Source organism: Schistocerca nitens, chromosome 8, assembly GCF_023898315.1.
Source record: "Schistocerca nitens isolate TAMUIC-IGC-003100 chromosome 8, iqSchNite1.1, whole genome shotgun sequence".
Lineage (NCBI taxonomy): Eukaryota > Metazoa > Arthropoda > Insecta > Orthoptera > Acrididae > Schistocerca > Schistocerca nitens.
The window spans coordinates 209,258,229-209,280,270 of NC_064621.1; the positions used below are offsets into that span (position 1 = coordinate 209,258,229).

Consider the following 22,042-nt stretch of genomic DNA (forward strand, 5'->3'; position numbering starts at 1 on the left):
TGGGCGACTAATGACCTCAGATGTTAAGTCCCATAGTGCTCAGAGCCATTTGAACCATTTTTTTATTTCACGATGTCACAAAAATATTAATGTTACGTACTTCCGGAACAATAGCTGGTAAAGAAACAAAAGTATAAGTTTGGATTCGAACACAGGGCGTAGGAATTTGACACTGTGCTCTTAACCACTACGCTTCCGACTTGCCAGATTTTAAAACGCTCCAGCAAACTGATGATGCGGCGTCGAAACTTTAGCCGTGATTTTCCCGAAAAATATTGAATGTCGCCACCTAAGTCAACATTGGTGTCCCTTTACTTTCTTCCTTCTTTCACCTCGCAAAGTTTCAACTGGGTCAGAGAGCACCCTGTGGTGGTTTCTCCTTGTGAGCCACGAAGAGAGAAGACCGTCAAGTACTGGTCTTTCTGTGCGCAAATCCTGCGTAACGTGCTTTTCGTTCTTTTATTGTTAACAGTGACATCTCTTAACTAGCAAAATGTTGCAAATTCACCACAGGCTTCACCATTTCTGGAATATTTTACATTCGCTATCTCCGTAAAAGTTCATGTTTTGTCAGTGACGACTGAAGTCGCTAAATTCAGCAAATAAATACCAGCTCCAAATAATGAGCTTATTTAGTAGGTTGCTTCATCATACGTAACACGACTATCATTAAAGTAATTTAAGCAGTGTCTGTAATTTTAAAGAATAATTTAGCGATATAGACAGTCCACGCAAGGGCGCCTAATCTCGGTGATGAAGTACAAGTCCTTTAAGAAGTAAAAATTACTTTCTTCGTGTATGACAGGTTGCTGTTTCTTCCGAAAAATGAAATTTTACGGAAACAAACAATTTCTTGCAGTTTGTACCGCAAAATACAATATTTTTTCTGTTTTAGTTTACCTGCAATGTCACCTTAATTTAAAGTACATCTCGCCTTGTATAAAATAATTACATTTCCATGATTTTTCTCATGACCTGCCAAGTGATTACGTAACTTTCTGTTCACGTATTCGAGTTTTCTTAAAACTCAACAGGCAGAGATAAGAATAAGACTCTTTGTGATCCAGATTGGCAGCCTACATTGTTTTATATGATACAGGTTTTTGTTTGTCGCGTCTAAACAGACAGGTAGTACAAATTTACTGGCTACATATTTACTCCAATGTTCATAGACATCCGAACAGCTAACCAGCATCCTCACAGCAAACAAGCTGTAATTTAGAGTTTAAGGATGAGTGTTTCACTTCCAGCGGCGGGGCTTAACGTCGTGTTGAGGAACAACTCGCTTTTTCATTGCCTAAATATTTCCAGAGTTTATTTCGAAAAACAACTTACAACATAATGAAGTATTGGTGCACCGCAAATAATTGATGTTATGAGCATAGTACTTTCACAGCTGCAGACTCAGTCGCGACCAACAAATTCAAATCTAGGTACAAAAAAACGGCGTCTAGCGGGAGTGGTGTGGGGTGGGACTTAAATGTTACAATCGTAAGTTTTGTCCTATAGTACTGCAACCCACTTCTGTCAACAACCTGAACCGTTAATCCCAGCCAACAAAGTCGCGAAAAACTAAGTTTCTTTAAAGTTTGCTATTAATGATCTTAAAAGCTAACACTCTCTGGCAGTGTGAAACTGTGAACTTCACTGGGACTTTTCCCCATAACGTTACCTGTCACGGGCAATGCTGAGCTATACATTATAAGAACGACTCACGGCCCGTCGTCACGGTTTCAGTTTTGCCACACCTCTCTCCCACTTTTGAAGTACGAGACTTGCCTAAAGAGTTCAACGGGTAAGAGCATTTTCGCGAGAGAGAAGTTTCCAGGTTCGAGCGCTAGTGTGGCACAAATTTTAATCTATTTAAAAAAGATGCACATTTCGGTGCACAGTGAAAGATTAATTCTGACAAAAGTTGTTGAAACTGAACCAACCACAAAACATCGATGTCGTTCCGTTACTTTAGGGTTGTGCACATAAAAAGTATTTAACTTGAGCTGTACGCTCCACAATATGCTAACAGTTCTGAAAATTTCAGCACACAGAAACAATGACTCGAATGAATACTTAATCGGAGGAAACGTAGAACATTCTACCAGCAAGAAGCAATCAAAGAGAGTTTGCCAATAGATGAGCTGGAACAGCTTGCTTTTGCGTGTTACCATAAGGCCAGTGTTATGACAAGTACAATCAATCAAGAGTTGTCAAACCAGGTGAAAACTTGAAAGAAAGAGTGTATTTAGATAGGCAAGGAGATGGTCAAGAAACTCCAGTGGCATAAATTACAGGAAAGGCTTGTGCAAGATTGAAACCTTTACTGTTGAACTTCCGAGACCATACGTCGCAAAAAGAGTCGGCTAGCATTACTTCCTCCTACACATTTCTCGCGAAATGACGAAGACGAGAAAATTGGATTTATCACATCTCACATCATTCACAAAAGTACCAGGAAACGTTTTGGGGGAGGGGGGGCGGGGGTTAGATGATGATGTCACCAGTAACCTACTCCGCCGCATTCCCTAAGGTGTGCTGACTATAGATATGTACCGTCGCTATAAAAGGGACCACTTATCAGTAGGCTATGCGAGTAAATTCTAACAGGCCAAATGATCTCCAAGAAATGGGTTTTTTGTGCTGGGCCATTTCGGCACGTATAAGGCGAAGAAGATGCGTCCGTGGAACCAGCGGTCTACAGTATTGGCTCCATGTTCGAGCACTGCGCACGTATGCTACGCGTTGCTTTCCGTTGTCCAGTGATCACTAAAGCTTCAGACTGGAACGTGAAATACTGGAAGCAGTTCACAAACTGGACGACGGTACAAGCTGGCTTACGTTCGTTCTTCAGTGGCCGTAAACAGTAGAAGCACTTAACGCAATATTCCATCTCTCATTCTCTACCCAAAAGAGCTTGCCGGTTATTTCTTAGAGGAGAGGATGGGGAGGAACGGCTGATTGTTTAGCTAAACACTCTAAATAAAAACAATGGCCCGTCAAACAACAGCGATTAGAATTCTGGAGCCTGTTGAAAGTATTCGCACTTTCAAGTGAGAACTGTACTTGCAATGATGCATGGCGTGCAGTAAAATTGAGAGAAGCAGCGATGTACACTGCGAGAAAAAAAAGGAATCAGCCTCAAGGACTGTGTTCAATGGCACCAGGGTGTAATATGTGCATACTGATGCGTTGTGTCCTTAGTAATTCATTTGTCATAATCACCGGCGATCAGATGACGCTCAGAGTCCTGTCTGTGCACCCCCTGTTCTTACTCTGCATACAGTAACTGCCTTCACAACTTTCATTAGAACGCACAACCACGCCCCACCCACAAGTCATACTCAGGTTGAACATCTTCAGCTATTTGAACGGGGAAGCATTGTGGGTCTGCGTGTGGCTGAGTCGACGTATCGACGGTTTACTGGAAACATTCCCAAACCCGAAGAGCAGTTCTGGACGTCCGCGAGGTACAGTCGCACGTCAAGATCGCATCATTGTGCGAGCAGCGATAGCCGACCGATCGTCATCCAGGGACGAAATCCTGGGCTGATGCTGCGCACCTGCTGTGTTATCAGGGGCCATTGGGAGCCGTCTGCTTCGAGCAGGATTAAGATCAAGTGCGCCTCTGGCTAGGCTACCACTGACACCACGACTCTGCCAAGCATGGCTACTACGGTATCGTGAAACAGTTGACTGGAGAGTGAAACGGCGCCCTATTATAGTCAGTGAAGGCAATGGGTTCTGTCTGCATGCGAATAATGGACATCAAGTGTTTGGTGTGGACCTGGTGAGCTGCCTGTTTCGGAATGCATTCGCCCATGACACACAGTATCCGTCACAGACTTCATGCCGCGGACGTGGGGGGCGGGGGCATCAGTTAAACAAGCGCTCACAACTGGTGTTTCTGTAGGGTAAAGTAACCAAAGCCCACTAGATTGCACAGGCTGTTATCTCCGTGCTACTGCCACTTATTCGGCAGGGATGTGATGTGCTTTTCAGCAGGACAGTGCACGTCCAAATACGGCCGATGTGTTACATCGTGCCCTTGCCCAGGCCAGTAAGATCAGTATATCTCTCGCCTACTGCACACGTATGGGACACGATGAAGCGGGAGTTTACTCGTTCCCTAGCCCCTGCAAGCACCATTGCCGACTTGCAATAAAAGGCGCAAGATACTTGCATCCCATTCGGCACTTTTATGGTCGTTCGTATGCGAGAATACACGCCTGGTTGACGCCAGAGGAGTGTATATTGTGTACCGATGCGACTGTTTGGGCACCCTGTACTGACACGTGTGTGTCATTTGGTCTCAATTTATTATCGTGTACTGCTACAATGATTAACTGCCTCTCACCTCACTTCTCATCAGAAAGATCTGGTCCTAGAGGTTGTTGCATTTTTTTTCGGCAGCGTATTATCACCGCACCAGTACCAGTGAAAAGTACTTTAAAGAAGAGTGTCTAACGGTCGATAACAAGCGTATATGGTTTCCCAGAACACTGAACACCCTACAGGGGCCATGTCATCAATATACCCCCCCCCCCCCCATCTTTGAAGCAGGAATGAGTTGGAACACGAGTATGTTCTTGGAAGAACTAAATCAAACTTACTGTTTATTCCTAGTAATCATGATAATATTTATTATTAGAGCATGGTTGTAAATTTATCATTCTATTTTATGACGATATCTTTTAATAGCATAGCTTCTCTGGAGAAGAGAAAAATCCTTTCGTTGCTTGTATCAGTGCGTTGAGCATAAGTCACATCAGATTGGGAATTTTGTATACTCTGCTTTCCATCTGTTCCTTGACATGAGACAGGTTGAATGCCAGAGCGTTCGCTCGTTAAATATAGATTACCGCTATACCATCTGACAGCTGCAGAGGGCGGCATTTTTGATCTGATACAGATTTTTTTACTTATTTTAAAAATTTCTCTTAGCGAGGGTCGATGCTGCACAGTCGATAATTTTTGGCGAAAAATACATCCACACTCGTTTATGTGCGAACTCTGCGTAGTCGTGACTTCTGAGATTGGTGCAACATCACGTCTTCCTTTCTTCTCAGTTTGTTCGGGTTTATGATGATCATGCAAATAAAAGACACGTAAGTTGCGCAATGAGACATCCTGCGCTTTGTGAAAAATGTAAAACAGTATACGATTTGACAAGGTTTAAATAAAATTATGCAGGTATCTAACGACAGCATAGTTATACCGATCAAGAACGGCATCATACCAAACACCTACAGTCTGGAAGAAACCTTTTGATACGTGGCCAGGGTCCTCCACCTCCACGCCTATTTCATATTCCAGTCGCGAATAGTGTGCGGAAAGAATGAATTTCTTCCAGATCGAGAGAGGTGGCGCAGTGGTCATCACACTGGACTCGCATTCGGGAGGACAGCGGTTTAAACCCCCGTCCGGCCTACCCAGATTTAGGTTCTCCGCTCCACGCAAATACTGGGATGATTTCTCCAAAAGGACACGGCCGGTTTCATTCCCCGTCGTTGACACAATCCGAGCTTGTGCTCCGCCTCTAATGACCACGCTGCAAATGGAACGTTAAAACTCCCATCTTCCTTCCTTTTCAGTTCTTGCAGGCTGTGTCAATATGGCTCAAATGGCTCTGAGCACTATGGGACTTAACTACTTTGGTCATCAGTCCCCTAGAACTTAGAACTACTTAAACCTAACTAACCTAAGGACATCACACACATCTATGCCCGAGGCAGGATTCGAACCTGCGACCGTAGCGGTCGCGCGGTTCCAGACTGTAGCGACTAGAACCACTCGGCCACTCCGGCCGGCGCTGTGTCAATACTCGCTGGTTTTTTTTTCTGAAAACTGCTTATTCAGATCATAGAAAAGAAAATGTGCATGCATTGCTAACTGCAAATATGAGAATCACTGCCATAAAAACAGGAACATACATGATAGACAAAAATGTGGCTTTTCGCACCCTAAGATGATATCGCTGTCAGGAGCTTAAGTACACAGTTGACGTATTCTCGGGCATATTGATTAAGCACTTATGGAGCAGGTACATTATTTTACTGAAACATAATGCTCTTTTGGGGGAAGAGGTGTATGCAGTGTCCAAGTCGCCGTCTAGAAAGCCTTGATCGTTTCTTAAAGCGGTACGCAATATGCTCTGTTCTTAGTCATCTCCCATATGGCCAGCTGCCAGCCTTCACCTACGCAAGGGACACTGACTTCTCGGTACTTATTTCTACAGTAAGCTGTGTCCATCTTCGGAATGCCTGACCATGCCCCTACCCTCCCCCATCCAACCGAAGTGTACCTAAATTCCGAGCTGACAGAATACGGTCTTGAGTTACAGCGTTCCGTTGCACTGCCGTACAATGACCAGGTTTGCGAAATACGTGGAAAGAGGAACAGCGGATCCAGTACACAGAATTTAATGTATGGAAGTTAAGCAAAAACGCACAAATTCACTGCAGAGTGAAAGACTCATTCTGGTGAGAATAATAAATGAGCATAATGAACAGTTATATGCAAGACTACAGACTACAAGCCGACATACGACGTTCTCCGTTCTCAGGAAAATTGGCACTGTTCTTAAATTTACCTCAGCATCTGGTGCACAGTCTGGGCTCCATCTCGCTCTTACCTCCTCCCCTCTCCACCTGGGCCAGTGATATTCCAAGGACGAAAAATTGTCCATCATCAGACTCGAAACCAACTATTTTTTTAGACGAGCCATACCACGATTTCGCGACACAGGACACAAGTAAAGCAATTTAGGAAGTGCACAGTGCTAAGTGAACGGACACGTAATCCCATGTACATCAGTACACACGCTTTATAAAAAATACACTGTCAGTTTATACAGCAGCTTCCATAAATGCAAAGCAAGATAAGCGTGTCAAATGATTGTTTTTGTTTTCAGGAACCGTCACGTGCGAATCGATGGCCGAGGAGTGGAGGAAGGGACTTTGTCACGGCCTAGGCAGACATACGATGCACAAATGAAGACAGTAAGTCATTCGTATGCACGATCTCTATCACAATTGTATTTTGTAATTTAATCTGAATAGATCTTTCTGCCTCAATGATTCGATCACTGGCGTTATTCAATAAGCAAGCGATAACTATTGAAATTTCTGCATTACAAGGAAACACAATTTTATCAGTTTCCATACGATAACTGACTTTTTCGCGGAGTCATACATTAACACATGCGGTGTATAAGCTGATAAAAATCCACACGATGTATCCTACGTTGTGGAGGAGAAATCAGTGACCCTGAAAAGGCCCAACGTGAAACAAGATAGAGCCCAAGCTATAAGGGTATGTCGCCAGAGCTGTTCCCCATCTCTACAAAATATAAGAAGCAAGCAAAAATACGCAAAAAGACCTGCTGGGGCTTAGGCTGCCAGGTGTTTACCCTGACATATAATTTCAGCTACGCGTGTAGCTCACGTATGTAGCATAGTAACAGCACGCAATACAAGAAACTATCGACACCTCAGATACGGCAGGCAGTGGTGGCCGAGCGGTTCTAGGCGCTTCGGTCCGTAACCGCACGACTGCTGTGGTCGCCGGTACGAATCCTGCCTCGGGCATGGATGTGTGTGATGTCCTTAGGGTAGTTAGGTTTAAGTAGTGCTAAGTTCTAGGGGACTGATGAACAAGTCAGAAATACCGGAGCCGTGACATGTACACCGAACTACCAGAAACGTTTAGGCAAAAAGTTTCGCATTTATCGTTACGATTTCTTGAGATTTGGTCACTCCTGGATACGACGTTCCTGTCAAGAAGCGTTTACGAAAAGGCTAGGCAGCATTCCAGTAAACAAGAATGGCGATGCTGGGAACCGCCCCCGTACCACCGGCTCACTGTCATTTCTTGGGCAGAGTGGGATGGAACTGTTATCTCACGCGACGCTGAGTAACGGTTTTTGTACACGAATGCGCAAGTACACAAGAGAGTGATAGTCACCTGGATCTATAGCCGTGGCCACGCAAGCAAGCGGCAAAAACCACTGTAGTCAGGTGATTTTGCATTCCTGGCGATGAGGCCTTACAATTCTTAGAAGATGCACTGTGTGTATATTTATGTATTTACTTATTTTTATTTATTTACCTATTTATTTTGTTTATTACGGATAATTTAAACATAGGCTTTATTCGTTCATATTTAAATTATTGCTATTAACTGGAACTTTTTTCCTAAACACTGCAACTAATGATATAACTGCATTATTACATCCAACACAATACCATTTGTCATCACATTAACATTGCTATGATTAATGAAGACTACGCCTACTACCATACCTAACTGTCTCCCCACCGCTAATAATGTTCTACAACTTGTTTCCCTCTTATGTGACACTAGCATACACTACTACTAATTGAAACATATAACCAACAGCAGACACTAAGAACACCAGGTTTTGTCTACCACATTCAACAACGCACTCCATCGGCCAAGTCGTCCTGCCTGGTCCTTGGGCGGTCGAAGGGTGCTGTGGTCGCATCTGCCTCTGTCGTTGTCCGTACGCTCCCTGTCTTTCGGTGGTGATTCGGGATCTGTCAAGTTGTCTCATAACGCATGGTATCTCCTTGACACTGAGTAGTCCGTGCCGATCCCGCTACTATCGATCAGTATCAGCAGTGTTGGCATACATCGTACATAGCATGTTCTGGTGCCTTTTTAACCACAAGCACATTCGGCAGTTCAATCCCATTAAGTGGCACAATGCCCGTGGCCTATCAGTGTGTCAGGCTTCTTGAGGGCTTCAGTCGCCTCAGTCTGTGTTTTATGTTTCGCAGACTGTAAAATATACTGAAAACTTTTTGTGGCTACACGAGTTTTTGCTTGAAATGTGATAGCTGTCTTATTACACAGGGTGGGGGGGGGGGGGGGGGGGGTTATGCTCAGACAGATTACCTGTATTTTTAAACTGAGGTGTCAGAAATATGAATTTTATCTGCAGCTGGAGTTTTCTCTTGTTTTGACTTGGTTTGGTTGGGTTGTTTGGGAGAAGAGACCAGACAGCGAGGTCATCGGTCTCATCGAATTAGGGAAGGACGGGGTAGGAATTCGGCCGTGGCCTTTCAAAGGAACCATCCCGGCATTTGCCTGGAGCGATTTAGGGAAATCACGGAAAACCTAAATCAGGATGGCCGGACGCGGGATTGAACCGTCGTCCTCCCGAATGCGAGTCCATTGTGCTCTTTGACTTGGTAAATACTTGCATCTGAAACGATTCTGTAGAGCAGGAGCAGAAGATAATGTTTCTTACACTCAAACCTCGAGACGTCACTCAGATCGATACCAAACATTGTGTCGATAGTGTGTCAACCAAAACACCGCTTTAGTTCAAGCTGCGTGCTGTCGTCCAGAACATGCGTAAACGGTGATTAAAAGTAACGCCAGAAGTGCGGAGCACAGGAAAAGGTATCTGTGACGACTGAATCGCAGATCCCGCATAGGTGAATTGGTAGAGCGTCAGATCATCGTACTAAAGGTCCCGAGTTTAAATTCCAGCGATTACAATTTTTTAACTGTTTACGCATGAAGCTGTTATATGGGAGAACATTTTTCCTGACATGTAAAAGGACTTTTCGCAGATTGTTAAAATGTTCTTTCGGCAGTCTGTTTTCCCTTCGCTAGTTGAAAGTAGCAAACCTATAGGGTACATTTGTATAGATAGGTGTTGTGTTCTGTCAGACATGCCTATACAAATGTACTCTATAGATTTGCTACTTTCGACTAACGAAGCGAAAACAGACTGCCAAAAGAACATTGCTACAATCTCCGAAAAGTCTTTTTACATGTCAGGAAAATCTTCTCCCATATAACAGTTTCACGCGTAAAAAATACAAAAATTTTAGTCAGTAGGATTTGAGCGCGGTACCTTCAGTACGATGATCTGACGCTCTACCAACTGACCTACGCGAGATCTCCGACTATATCGTCACATGTACGCTTTTTCCTGTGCTCCGTAGTTCTGGTGTTACTTTTAATTACCGCTTACGCATGTTCTGGACGACAGCACGCGGTATGAACTAAATCAGTGTTTTGTTTGATACTCTACCGACATACAACGTTTTGTACTGGTCTGAATGTCTGACATCTGGATTTTTGGATGTTAGCACATTTCTAAACCATTTATTGCTGTACCTGCATACCCTAAATTAATCTTCTACTTGTAGATCAGACACCAAAGCAGTGTTTTATCAGCGGAAATTTTACCTGAAAAATAACTTCTCTGACTTGGATTACAACTTAAGTTCATTCTTGTAGGCACTTTCGTACCCGCAGCAATATTTTCTATTTCTGCTGAATCCTACTTCATAATTTTGAAGTGGTCAGTTTTCTGATACTATGCAGAAAACTGTCAGAATAAATCAATGGATTTCATTTATGGCAGATGAAATTAACATCGTTTCATGTTCACCTCATCTCCAAGTTTTAAAGTTTCCGTTCTTTATGGACCAATAATTCTAATAGCATCACAGCAACCACAAATTGTCTGAATTATAACATTCTCTTGGATTCGTTAATCCACAGTTTTGGCTGTGTAGCCATTTTCCAATGATCTGTTGAACATGGCTTCAACTCGAAACTGCGTAGTAATGAATACAAAATAAAGGGATATTTTAATCCATCCAGTGGCAGCCAATTATGCGATAGAATGCAATCACTGAGATAGTCTTTATGGACCTTGACCTAGAGCACTTTTTTCCTATACTACCGTGATTATGAATATCTGAAACAAACGAAGTGAATAACTCACATTCATACTCGTCACCAACTTTGATTCCGTACGGAACCTCGTGCACAGCATCTGTATATTATTATACGGAAAGATAGAAATACAGGAATCAGTCGCTATCCCATTGGGTTTTTTATTATTCTTGAACATCTAGATTTCAGCTATAAACAGCCATCATCTCACTCAAATGCACTTAAGATGGCAGCTTATAGCTGAAATCTAGATATGCAACAATAATAAAAAAACAAATGGGGTTGACACTGACTGCTGTATTCCTTACTTTTCTGCAGGGTGTATCATAATCAACAGCGAAAACCGGCGCGTCTGAAACTATACGATAACAGAAGCAAAAACGCTCCACTAAACATTTTTCCGCAAACCATCCTATTGCTAAATGATTACGAATGGATGGTTCCGATATGCCACTACTCCAGTAAGAAATAATATCCTGGCTTGCACAAATCTGACAAGTTACATTTTCAGTTAAGTCCCCTTCTACGTAGACTGAAATTTGGCTCATAGTGGTGGTACATGCATGATGGAGCACCGGCACATTTTCCTGCTGATCTAACGTGCCGATATGGTCCTATACGGACAAGAGCTTGTATTTCAGCCCCCAGCACAACCTGAACCCTCTGGACTTTTCTGCGTGGAGGCATCTCCAAAGTGAACAGCACTCCTGTTAATACGGCTGTAGAGCAGCGAATTGTAGTCATGTCAAGTTTTACTCACCGAGACCTGGGGAAGTTTGAAAGAATTCATAAACTCTGCAGAGACGAGTGCATAATTGCATCCAAACGCTAGCACAACACATGGAATATCATATTTAACAGGTAAAATACATTGTAACTTGTGACTTGCTGAAGTAATAATGCATCTCTAGCTCAGGGAGGGAACTGGTAAAATTGAACGCAGTTAGAGTGGTACTTCATCGGAAAGTTTACACTTCAAATACATTTGTACTAGCTACGAAAATATTTCACACCTAAGTCAGTAGCATGCGGTAACCAGACATTCGCAATCGCCTCTTACTATATCGTTGTTACTTCTGTCATCGTAGACTTTCACCAGTGTATGTTTCTTAATTATGACACACACTATATACAAAGGTAACAGGCGAGTTCTGCAATAGGACGCAGCAATAAGTCGCAGCAAGCTGATTGTTGCTGTGTTCTGAGAATACTCGATACTTGCACTGTAGCCACCGTGCCACGTCTGTGGGCGTAATATTTCACTAGCAGAGTTAGTTTGGAGTGCTTGCTATGGCATCGTAATCACGAAGTGAGATTCGGGCAGTTTTGCGGCACAGCTTCGTGCGTGGTTTAAACATAGACTAGTGCTTTTAAGAAATGATTCTTGCACTCTGTGATGTGGTCCACATCGTACAACTACATTCAGGTGGTACAGGGAATTCCAAAGAGGAAATTTCACTATGAAGGACGCTGAAGGGACGAGGCGGCCACGATCATCAGTTACGGAGAAAACACTAATGCTGTGAGGGAAATACACACGAAGTCAGGCGAGTGACCTATAAGCGGATAGAGGATACCTTAGGGCTAAGTGCACCAGCAGTTCGTTCAATTCTGCATGATCATTTGCAAGTACAGAAACTTTGTTGTCTTGGAAGCAGCATAGACTAACGGAAGAGCGGACGAAACGACGTGTGACTTGGTGCCGGGAGATGTTTCAGAAGTTTTCTAAGGGACAATCTCAGTTTGTGAATAAAATCGTGACAGGTGAAGAGACTTGGCTTTACTATTATGGCGTGCCGACTAAGACCCAAAACAAAGTTTGGGACTTTGAAGATAACACACCCATAGCTGTCAGAAAATCCCGATCAGTAAAGAAAAATGATAGCTATTTTCTTAAATCGAGTGCAATTGTGGAGCGTGTTGTTTTGGACACTCAGAATATAGTCTCAACTAAGTGGTACACTGAGAAGTGCCTGCACAAAGTCATCCAATCGTTGCAGTACCTGCGATCGAAGTCAAGAATGGACACTTGGTTCCCCTTCACGACAACACTCCAGCTCACCGCGTCGCAGCATGCACCGAATATTTGCGTGGTACAGGACAAACTTCTCAAGCACCCTCCTTACAGTCCAGACCTTGCTCCTTGTGACTTTGCAGTGTTCCCGCATGTGAAAATGAAGCCGAAAAGAGTGCAGTTTTCATGGACTTGGAAGTACTTGTTTAGGGATTGGTTTCGGAGGATAGTGAGGTCTATTCAATGCGACGAAAATTACTTCGAAAAAATTAAATAAATAAATAAATAAAGTTGTATTGCAAAACTTTACTAGTATCCTCTGTACGGGGTGTCCCAGGATGAATGATCAATATTCATAGATATGAAAGGAACGATTATTCGAAGCAAAAAATGTCTAGAAAACATGGTCTCTAAAATGCATACCATAAGAAGTATGAACACGTGTTCAGTAGAAGAGAAGTGTTTCACATTTGCAAAGGTAGCTCTTAAGGTTTGCATTTTAGAGCCCATGTTTAGCAAACTTTTTTCTTTCTCAATGACAGTTTCCGTCGTATACTTGAATATTGACCAACCCTCCTAGGACATCCCGTAAACTTGTAATTTTTGTCCTATATCTTTCGTGACTTTTCTTAACTGTCAGATATTAAAGAAATCATCGAAGATGTAAACACCGGCCGCGAATTTGTCGGGATTGTATCCTTAAACGGAATAGAAACTAGACGATAAACAGCGCAGACAAAACAAGGCGAGACATGATTAGAAGCTTTTGAAAAGCTGTGTACAGAAATACGCTGAATATTAAATAAATTAGTCGGATAACTAATGAAATGATCATACTTTGAGTAAAAGAAGGGAAAGGGTAAATAGGACAACCATATGTCAAGGAACAGAAATAGAAGTAACTACAGGCGTACCTCAGAGACTTATAATGCCACCCTGGCAGTTCAATCTCTACATGAAGACCTGGCATACAGTAGTCGCAATAAACTTTTTCAGATGGTGCATTTATCTATAAATAAGTACTATCCGGAAAAAAGTGCACAAATACCCAGTCATATGTCGATAAGATTTGGAAGTGGCGTAAAGATTAACAGCTAGCTGTAATTGTTCGGAGATTGAAAATTATGTACTTCAAAAACGCGAAGCGGTGATATCGTATAACATCAATGAGTCACTATTGGAAACAGTTAACTCATACAAACAGGTGGGTACAAAAATTTGTGTGGATATGAAATGGAATAGAATGATCCCATAGGCTCATCCATAGGTAAAGCAGAAGGCCGACTACGCAACATACGCAGGATACTGTGGGGATGTAAGTGTACAAAATAGGCTGCTTATAAAATACTTGTGTATGCCATCTCAGAATACTGTTCAAATCATTCACGTGTGCCTTTGTCCCCAGTTTTCGCTGGATCGGCATTGTTACAATCGGATTTGGCATGGTTAATGGAAATGGGTGGCCAGATGCCCTGCCTGCCACCACCCCGAAACCCCCAGGATGGAATCAGTGTACCCAAGCTGTCTGCGTCTAGCGTAAACCATTAAAATAATGTGAACGTGTTCAAATGTCTGCGAGATGTGTAACTGAGGCGGGATGTGGGGACCAGCCCGGTATTCACCTATAGGGATGTGGAAAACCGCCTAAAAACCACATCAAGGCTGCCGGCACATCGGCCCACGTCGTTAATCCGCCGGGCGGATTCGATCCGGGACCGGCGCGCCTACCCAAGGCCAGGAAGCAACGCTAACCTGGCGGGTCCGAGAATACTGCTAAAATGTCGGGCACCATACCAAACAGGAGTAGATGTGATGCTGATCGTATTCAAAGATGTATAGGACGAATGGTTAGACTTTAGTTCCACTCATAGGAAAGCGTTTCGGAAATGCTGAAACATGCAAAGTGGAAGGCGCTTGAAGATAGGCGCCAATTACCTTGTATTTCAACGAACAATATTACGTGAAGATACAAGAAACATACTTCAGATCCCCACACGTTTGAATCCCATAAACAGGGCACAGTGGCATTTAAACAGTCATCCTTTCCTCGCTTCACAGCATGTGATAGAATGTCAAGTACCCAGAGGCATGCAATTCACGGTCATTTGCAGAGTACGTATGTGGATGTACACTCAAGTGACAAATATTTCCGACGTGATTACGGCCGCACGACGGGAATTAACAGACTTTGAACGCGGAATGGTAGCTGGAGCTAGACGCATGGGGCATTCCATTTCGACAGTCGTTAGGGAAATCAATATTCCGAGATCCACAGTGTCAAGAGTGTGCCGAGAATACCAAATTTCAGACATTACCTCTCACCTCGGACAACGCAGTGGCCGACGGTCTTCACTTAATGAGCGATAGCAGCGGCGTTTGCGTAGAGTTCTCAGTGCTAACAGATAAGCAAAATTGCGTGAAATAACCGCAGAAATCAATGTGGGACGCATGACGAACGTATCCGCGAGGACAGCGCGGCGAAATTTGGCGCTAATGGGCTGGGCTATGACAGCAGACGACCGACGCGAGTACCTTTGCTAACAGCACAAAATCTATTAAAGTGCCTCTCCTGGGCTCGTAACCATACCGGTTGAATCCTAGAGGATTGGAAAACCGTGGAATCTGGACAATTCGAACAAATGTTCAGACCACCCAGATCGCCCGGCATGAATTCCATCGAACATTTATGGGACAGAATCGAGAGGTCAATTCGTACACAAAATCCTGCACCGGCAACACTTTCGCAATTATGGACGCCTATAGAAGCACCTTGGCTCAATATTTCTGCATGGGGCTTCCAGCGCCTTGTTCAGTCCATGCTACGTCGAGTTCATGCACTACGCTGGGCAAGAGGAGATCTGACACGGTATTAGGAGGTATTTCATGACTTTTGCATCTCAATGTACAGGATACGCTTAGACCAGCGTAGATACCTCCATGAAACCAATCTTCCAACTGAAGAATAATCCCACAACCACAAGGTGGGGCAAATAAAAGTGGCCCGGACATTTTGAAACGATTTGTGGCAGCATTAACGGAAAAGACCTACAGTTACTTCCAACTGGACGGAGTAACTGCCCATGCAGCCAGCCGAATCTCGGAGCACATTTACCCAATCTTCACGCCTGACGGAGTTGTTAGCACAGATCAGTCTGGTCGCGTCCCTAGCTGCCCACTGAGGTCACCTGATCTGTCAGTGTGCGAGTACTTTGTGTGGCAAACCCCTAAGTTTAAGGTCTATCGCAACAACGCTCATAGTCTTCAGGAACAGCAGATCATTTCGGATGATACTGCAGCAATTTTCAGCAGTCCAATCTGCCTTCAGCAACCTGCTGACCAGTGCCTGAAAGTGCCAAGAGATGAATAGTGGACACTTTCAACACCTTGGCCAGGTTAGTACTGTATTTCCTTTCCTCTGCTGTGTTTCTTTGTACCCTGAAACTCCATTCTCCAGGCCACTTTTATTTGCCCCACCCTGTACTACTACTGCTGCTGCTGCTACTGTTAATTACTACGTTTTTGATGATATATATAAATGCTGTTTCACAATGTTCTGAAGATTTCAGATTTGAATATCACACAAACTAATCACGAAACGACGTTGGACACCTTGCACACGATGCAACGTTTATTCAAGTTTACTTACGAAATACTACTTTGGAAATGACAATTCTCGGGTCTGTAATACTAGTGGCGAATGGCCTTTTTCCAGTACTAGTCTGCTTTCTATGTCCTCCTCGTCCTGTTATGGATTATACTGCTTAGGTAGCAGAATTCCTCTATTTCGTCTACTCGTTGTCCCCAAACTTGATATTAAGCTTATCGTTAACCTTATACCTGCTAGTCCTCATTACTGTCATCTCTCTTCGGCTTTCTCTCATCCCATGGTGAGCGCTCATTACATTGTTCATTCCATTCAACAGGTTCTGCAAGCCTCACTCTCTTTCACTGAGAATAGCAATGATATCAGAGAACTTATCACTGATGCCCTTTGCCCCTGAATGTTAATGCCATTCGTGAACATTTCTTTTATTTCCGACATTACTTCTTCGAGGTATAGACTGAACAACAGGGACGGAAGTCCACCTCTTCTGATCCGAGCGTTATTTACGTTCCACTCTTATTTGTCCCTTTTGATCTGAATGTTATGCATCCGAAATAAATAGGAAAAAATTACAATAAGATCTCACCTTTTGTTAGGTGACGAGCTGAATTCGGTTCTGGGAGAACAACAAGAGCATTCTGTGGAGAGAGCATGTGGCCGTGAGTGGGCGCACGCGCGCTACGGCAACGGCAAGGCACACGTCGCGGCGACAGTTCAGATGCTGCGCAAAGATTAACGCCGGAGAGAGCAGGCGAGGGGGAAAGTTAGCGCCCTCCTGTCAAAACCAACACGCTTCCTTCGTTAATAGTCAGCCTCTGTGAGACAAAGCGCGGTTCCAGAATTGCAGCGTGATAGGCGAAAGGACAGGGGCGCGAGACGGGGACAAAGGTGAACTGCGGATAGCTGCTGCGGGTTTGCTGATTCGTGATGGGAAATCACGCCTGCACTGCAGTCAATAGGAAAAATTCTGCAGTGGCGGAAGAAAGGAGCCCTCGCTCATTAATTCAATCCTTCGGCATCAGCAGTAGAAGCCGTATGACAACAATGCTGCATAAAGGCCTCCCTACGCTATTACATCCAGTTCAGGTTTCAGCTATAGCCATCCATGACCCTCCGGCATCTTGTCCAATGTCGTCTGTCTAACCAGCTCCCATTACGCCCTCGTCATGGTCTTTATCTCGGGATCAGACAAACAATTTGATCTCTCTACTATTCGTTCGTCTGGCTATCAGTCCTACCCACCCCCTTTTCATTCACATTACACTTATAGCTACGTCTTCCCCCCGCGCTTCTGCTCCGAAACATCTCCTTTTTTCTTTTATTTTTCCTCTCTCTCAGTAATTACCAATATGCATCTCTCCGCTGCTCGTTGATCAACAGATATTTTAAGTTCAGTTCTCATCACTACATGTAAAAATTGGTATTACACACTGATGGTAAATTTTCAGACACATCAAAAGCTTAGTTTCGAAATTCTTTTGTTTTTAGATTACTAAAAACACTCCACGATATTTTCACCCCACCATTTACTTATTTTTCTGTTCATCTGGTCATTAACTTCATTTGCATCAAATACAAGAAGTGGTAACCTGGTTTCATGACTTCCTTGTTAATTTGTACTATGTTATGTTGATCATACATCATTTTAGTATTATTACGAAATATATTTGGATTCTGAGCATTCACGCTAACTCTTTGTGACACGAAAATTTGGGCCACATGGTGACTCCAACCCAGATTTATTGCTTATTGAGAGAGATAGTATGATCCACTTGGGCTATCCGAGCAGGATTCCAGGAGCGACCCAAACTTCCACGTATCACGTAGACTCAACCCTAATGTTCGCACAATTCGTGGTTGCCGCACAGGGAGACAAATATTGTGTCGTCATTTTAGCCCTTCAAGGTATGGATATATCACTGATGGTTACAATGCATGTGGTTATGTGTATTGTGAAGGTATGACATTGTGTAAACACAGACATGATGTACCCATTCCTCGACAGGCTAAATTGACGAAAAAAAATTTGTCTCCATGTGTGGGAATCACAAATTATGCGAGCATAATGGTTGTAGAAGTGTGGATCGGTATTGGAGACGTGCTCGAATAGCCGAAGCGGTTAATACGACAGCTTACGATAAGCGGGAAATCAGGGTTCGAGTCCAGGTCCGGTCCAAATTTTCATGTGCTGCATACTGCTGACGTCACTGCATAGTCGCAGACTGCGAATATACTTCGTAATGTTTACCACAGCTATAGTTGTCAATAACAGTATCTGTTCCTTCTGGCGTACACCGTATTATGAAGATATAGAAACTGTAAAACACACACATTTTAAGTGTAAAATTTTAGTACTATTCTAATTTATTTTCAGCCCCGACTTCAATTTTTCCATTTTTCAGCTATAGCCATCCACGACCCTCCGGCATCTTGTCCAATGTCGTCTATCTAACCAGCTCCCATTACGCCCTCGTTGTTGCACTAGGCTGTACACTGTGTACTATTCTACCCTTTTTCTCAAACAGCGCAGTAGCACGCAATCTACCACCCAGTCACAGCCTTTTATCTACAGACTTGGTAAACTTGAAACATCTTCGGGACGCCACAATTTTCACTACAGTGGCCAAATAACCAACGCAAACGTCTACAGAATACGGTTTACGGATTTCATCGGCGCCATTCCTTTTACCAGTGCTAGTGAGTTCGAAACCTCGAACGCCCAAGGTGCTCAGCCGTACATGTTAAATCATTTACACTGTTTGCAAGTACTTCTGTTTGTGAGATCATCTTCGCCATACACTTGTAAAATGGACGTCCTAATACAAAGTAAAGTATAGGTACGAATTTATTTTGCATAAAATATCAAAACACTACTTTCATCAACGGACAATCTATAATCCACTATTGTGGTTTCTGTTATGTCACTTTTAATTACTCTTTCCATAGATATTTTTTTAAGTATGCTCAATAATTTTAGACTTTAGTTTCCAACAAGGCCATTATATAAAGGGATTAAATTTCTAATTTTCTACGAGTTACACTTGTAATCTCACATCGAACCATCAGAATTCCTGTATATTTAAAAATATTGTTAATCTTTTATATTAAGATACTCTAGTTAGAATTACTACAGGAATTATGGAAAGTATCAGAAAAGCCATTCAAAAAATGTTATAAATGCTCTTTGCTCCTTTAACGTAAACTAACAGTTAGCCTTTCATAACGTCACAGGGACGAAATTCTAAAAATTGACTAACATACACGAAAAACTGCTGCAAAAACAGCTCGTATGCACCTCTGGATCCCAAACGCTTATTAACTTTTACGAAAAGAGTTGCATAGTCTCGTATTTTAATGCAGAGAGAAGATTAATCGAGACAGATTTCTGCAATGAAACCGTAAGAACACTGTTAATAAACCACGCACTAATGCCAGATGAGAGCTGCGAGAGTATCACTGACGAAACACAGTGTCCTCGACATTTCCTGCCCATACAGATGCAATAATTGGGAACTCACTTTGTGCAACTGCCGTCACCAATCACAACGCCAACAGCCAATTTCGCAAAGCGAGGCTGAGCGTCTCTCCTTTCTGTACAAGTGACCCACTCCTCGCCACAGAGTTAGCCGACAGAAAACAGAAGCAGCGAATAGTATCGCGTCTTACAAATGTCAACTGTAACAACGGTGTAGTTTAACTGCAGTGTCAGTACAGGGTATGTTGGGGAACAAATCAGAACGACGTTAGATTATGGATATATTCTGTAGTGCAATCCTCATCTACAATACCACAATAAACTGTCCAAGTTTCAATACAGGAGTCTTCGAACCTGCCTTGGTGCAACTAGACCAACGCCTACAGATGATCTGTTGGTAGAGGCAGGGGAAATACCTCTTCCGATTAGAAGAAAGATTGACAAGCAAATACACAATGGGGAAAGTAAGTTTAAAACGTCACCCGGTAATCACGAGATAAAAAGCGCTGAACGGAATATGGGTGACTCCACATTACTATGACAGATTTTTCACACGGGAATTGGTGTCAAATGTCTTAAGAACGTGGTTAACTCTAACGTAAGGAAGCCCGATTGCAACCTCCATCTCTAATTTATCTGGATCATACGGAGAAGTCACGAAGTAACTTTAGAATAAGATGCTACATGTACCTTTCACAGCACTGGAGGGATACAATATATATTTATACCGATCGGTTAAAAGATAGAATAGAAACTGCTGTAAGCTGCACTTACCACTGGTTCATAACGGGGCAATCAAGAAAGTTCACATTTCCTAAAGAAATTTTCATTTACAGGGCGGAAACTACTGCCATACTGAAGGTAATGCAGTCTCCTTCTATTTAACACACGAAATAATCTTGGTATTTTCAGATACAAGGCGTGTACTCTTAAAGGTTAAACAGCAAAATTGGTCAAAACTTACCAATAAATACGTGGTCGTTATATGGTATCAGAACGTGAGCTCACACAAAAAAATAATAATAAATAATAAATAAATACATTTGTTTGCATGTACCAATTCACTTGTAGGAATCTAGTCGCAAGAGTGAGTACTACAGTGCATCCTGGAGGCCACTAAACATCTAGGAAGCGTCTACACATCTGTTGGAATGTGTACGAACCAGGAAGGAAACCTGGTAGACGTCAAAAATAAATACAAAGGGCGATATTGCGTCTCAGCCTAACCAGACAGTCCGCAGCGGTCTGGTATTACAACTCAGCAGCATCTCATCAAGCCATTACATCAATTATTAGTATGAGGTTTAACCACGGCAGATTCCCTACCAATAGCCCCACTTTTTGAACTTAAGCGATACTGAGGTTTGCGACCCGTTTTCTGTTTAAATGTATAAAGTGACAGGCAGACAGAATCTGTGCACGAACTTTAAAAAAAACTGTAAATACCTTTTTCTGTTAATATTCGCTGTCTTCTGGCGCCCAACAATACAAATGTCAACAGTTATTTACTGAACTATTTCAGAAAATGGTGCAAAAGTCTAAATGCAGAATTTATGTTGTTGAATACTAAGATAACTTTTTAAGAAATTTCTTTCAATGTTAAACCAATCATTTTTCATAAATGCCTATAATCTGATTATTACAGACTTCTTGTGCAATTTGCTTAATATCTCAGACTATTTCTAATCCTTGTAAATTAAATGCTCAATCAAGTTTGTTGTCTATACCTTTTATGGTTTGAATTTTTATTGTGTAACGTGAGTACTGTGTAGTGCAGCTACACCTAAGACCAAAAACATAATAAATACTATCAGTACCAATATGCGAGGCAAGCGTCACTAACTGTGGTGCAGATAGACTACCAGCGAGAGGTAACGACATCATTTGAAATTCATTACTCAATTCACATGCTAAGAATTTGGATCGCAGGGACAAGTAAGCAAATTAGGGGCCAGTGTTCTGTTCTAAAACGTTAATATATTTAGAATGTTAAGGACAGTTGCAACACTAACGTCCTGCAGTCTCCTCCGTCAATTTGTGACATAGTGGTATGAGGTTATATTCTCGTCTTGCTTGGGCATACAGTTAACGGATAGACGGTAATACACCAAAGGAAGCTGACTGAAGACATTCACGCTACAGCTGCACATCAACTGTCAGAAATACCTCTCTCAGGACGACACGCGTCTGGGAACTCCGACTGGGGCCTTGCCCAAAGCAGTGGAGGGAGAGAGAG

At 42.8% G+C, this 22,042-nt stretch overlaps 2 protein-coding genes across 2 annotated transcripts in view; one reads left to right on the forward strand and one right to left on the reverse strand.

Annotated features, from left to right (window-relative positions):
* The window catches only part of LOC126198691 (centrosomal protein of 135 kDa), a 407,813-nt gene that overhangs the window by 115,808 nt on the left and 269,963 nt on the right, over nt 1–22,042 (reverse strand). The gene's annotated exons all lie outside the window — the stretch shown is intronic.
* Nucleotides 1–22,042, forward strand: part of LOC126198692 (uncharacterized) — a 124,058-nt gene that overhangs the window by 1,611 nt on the left and 100,405 nt on the right. Inside the window, exon 2 of the mRNA XM_049935188.1 lies at nt 6,905–6,992. Coding sequence (XP_049791145.1) covers nt 6,984–6,992 — 9 coding nt within the window. The 5' untranslated portion in view covers nt 6,905–6,983. The remainder of the gene's footprint in view (nt 1–6,904; nt 6,993–22,042) is intronic.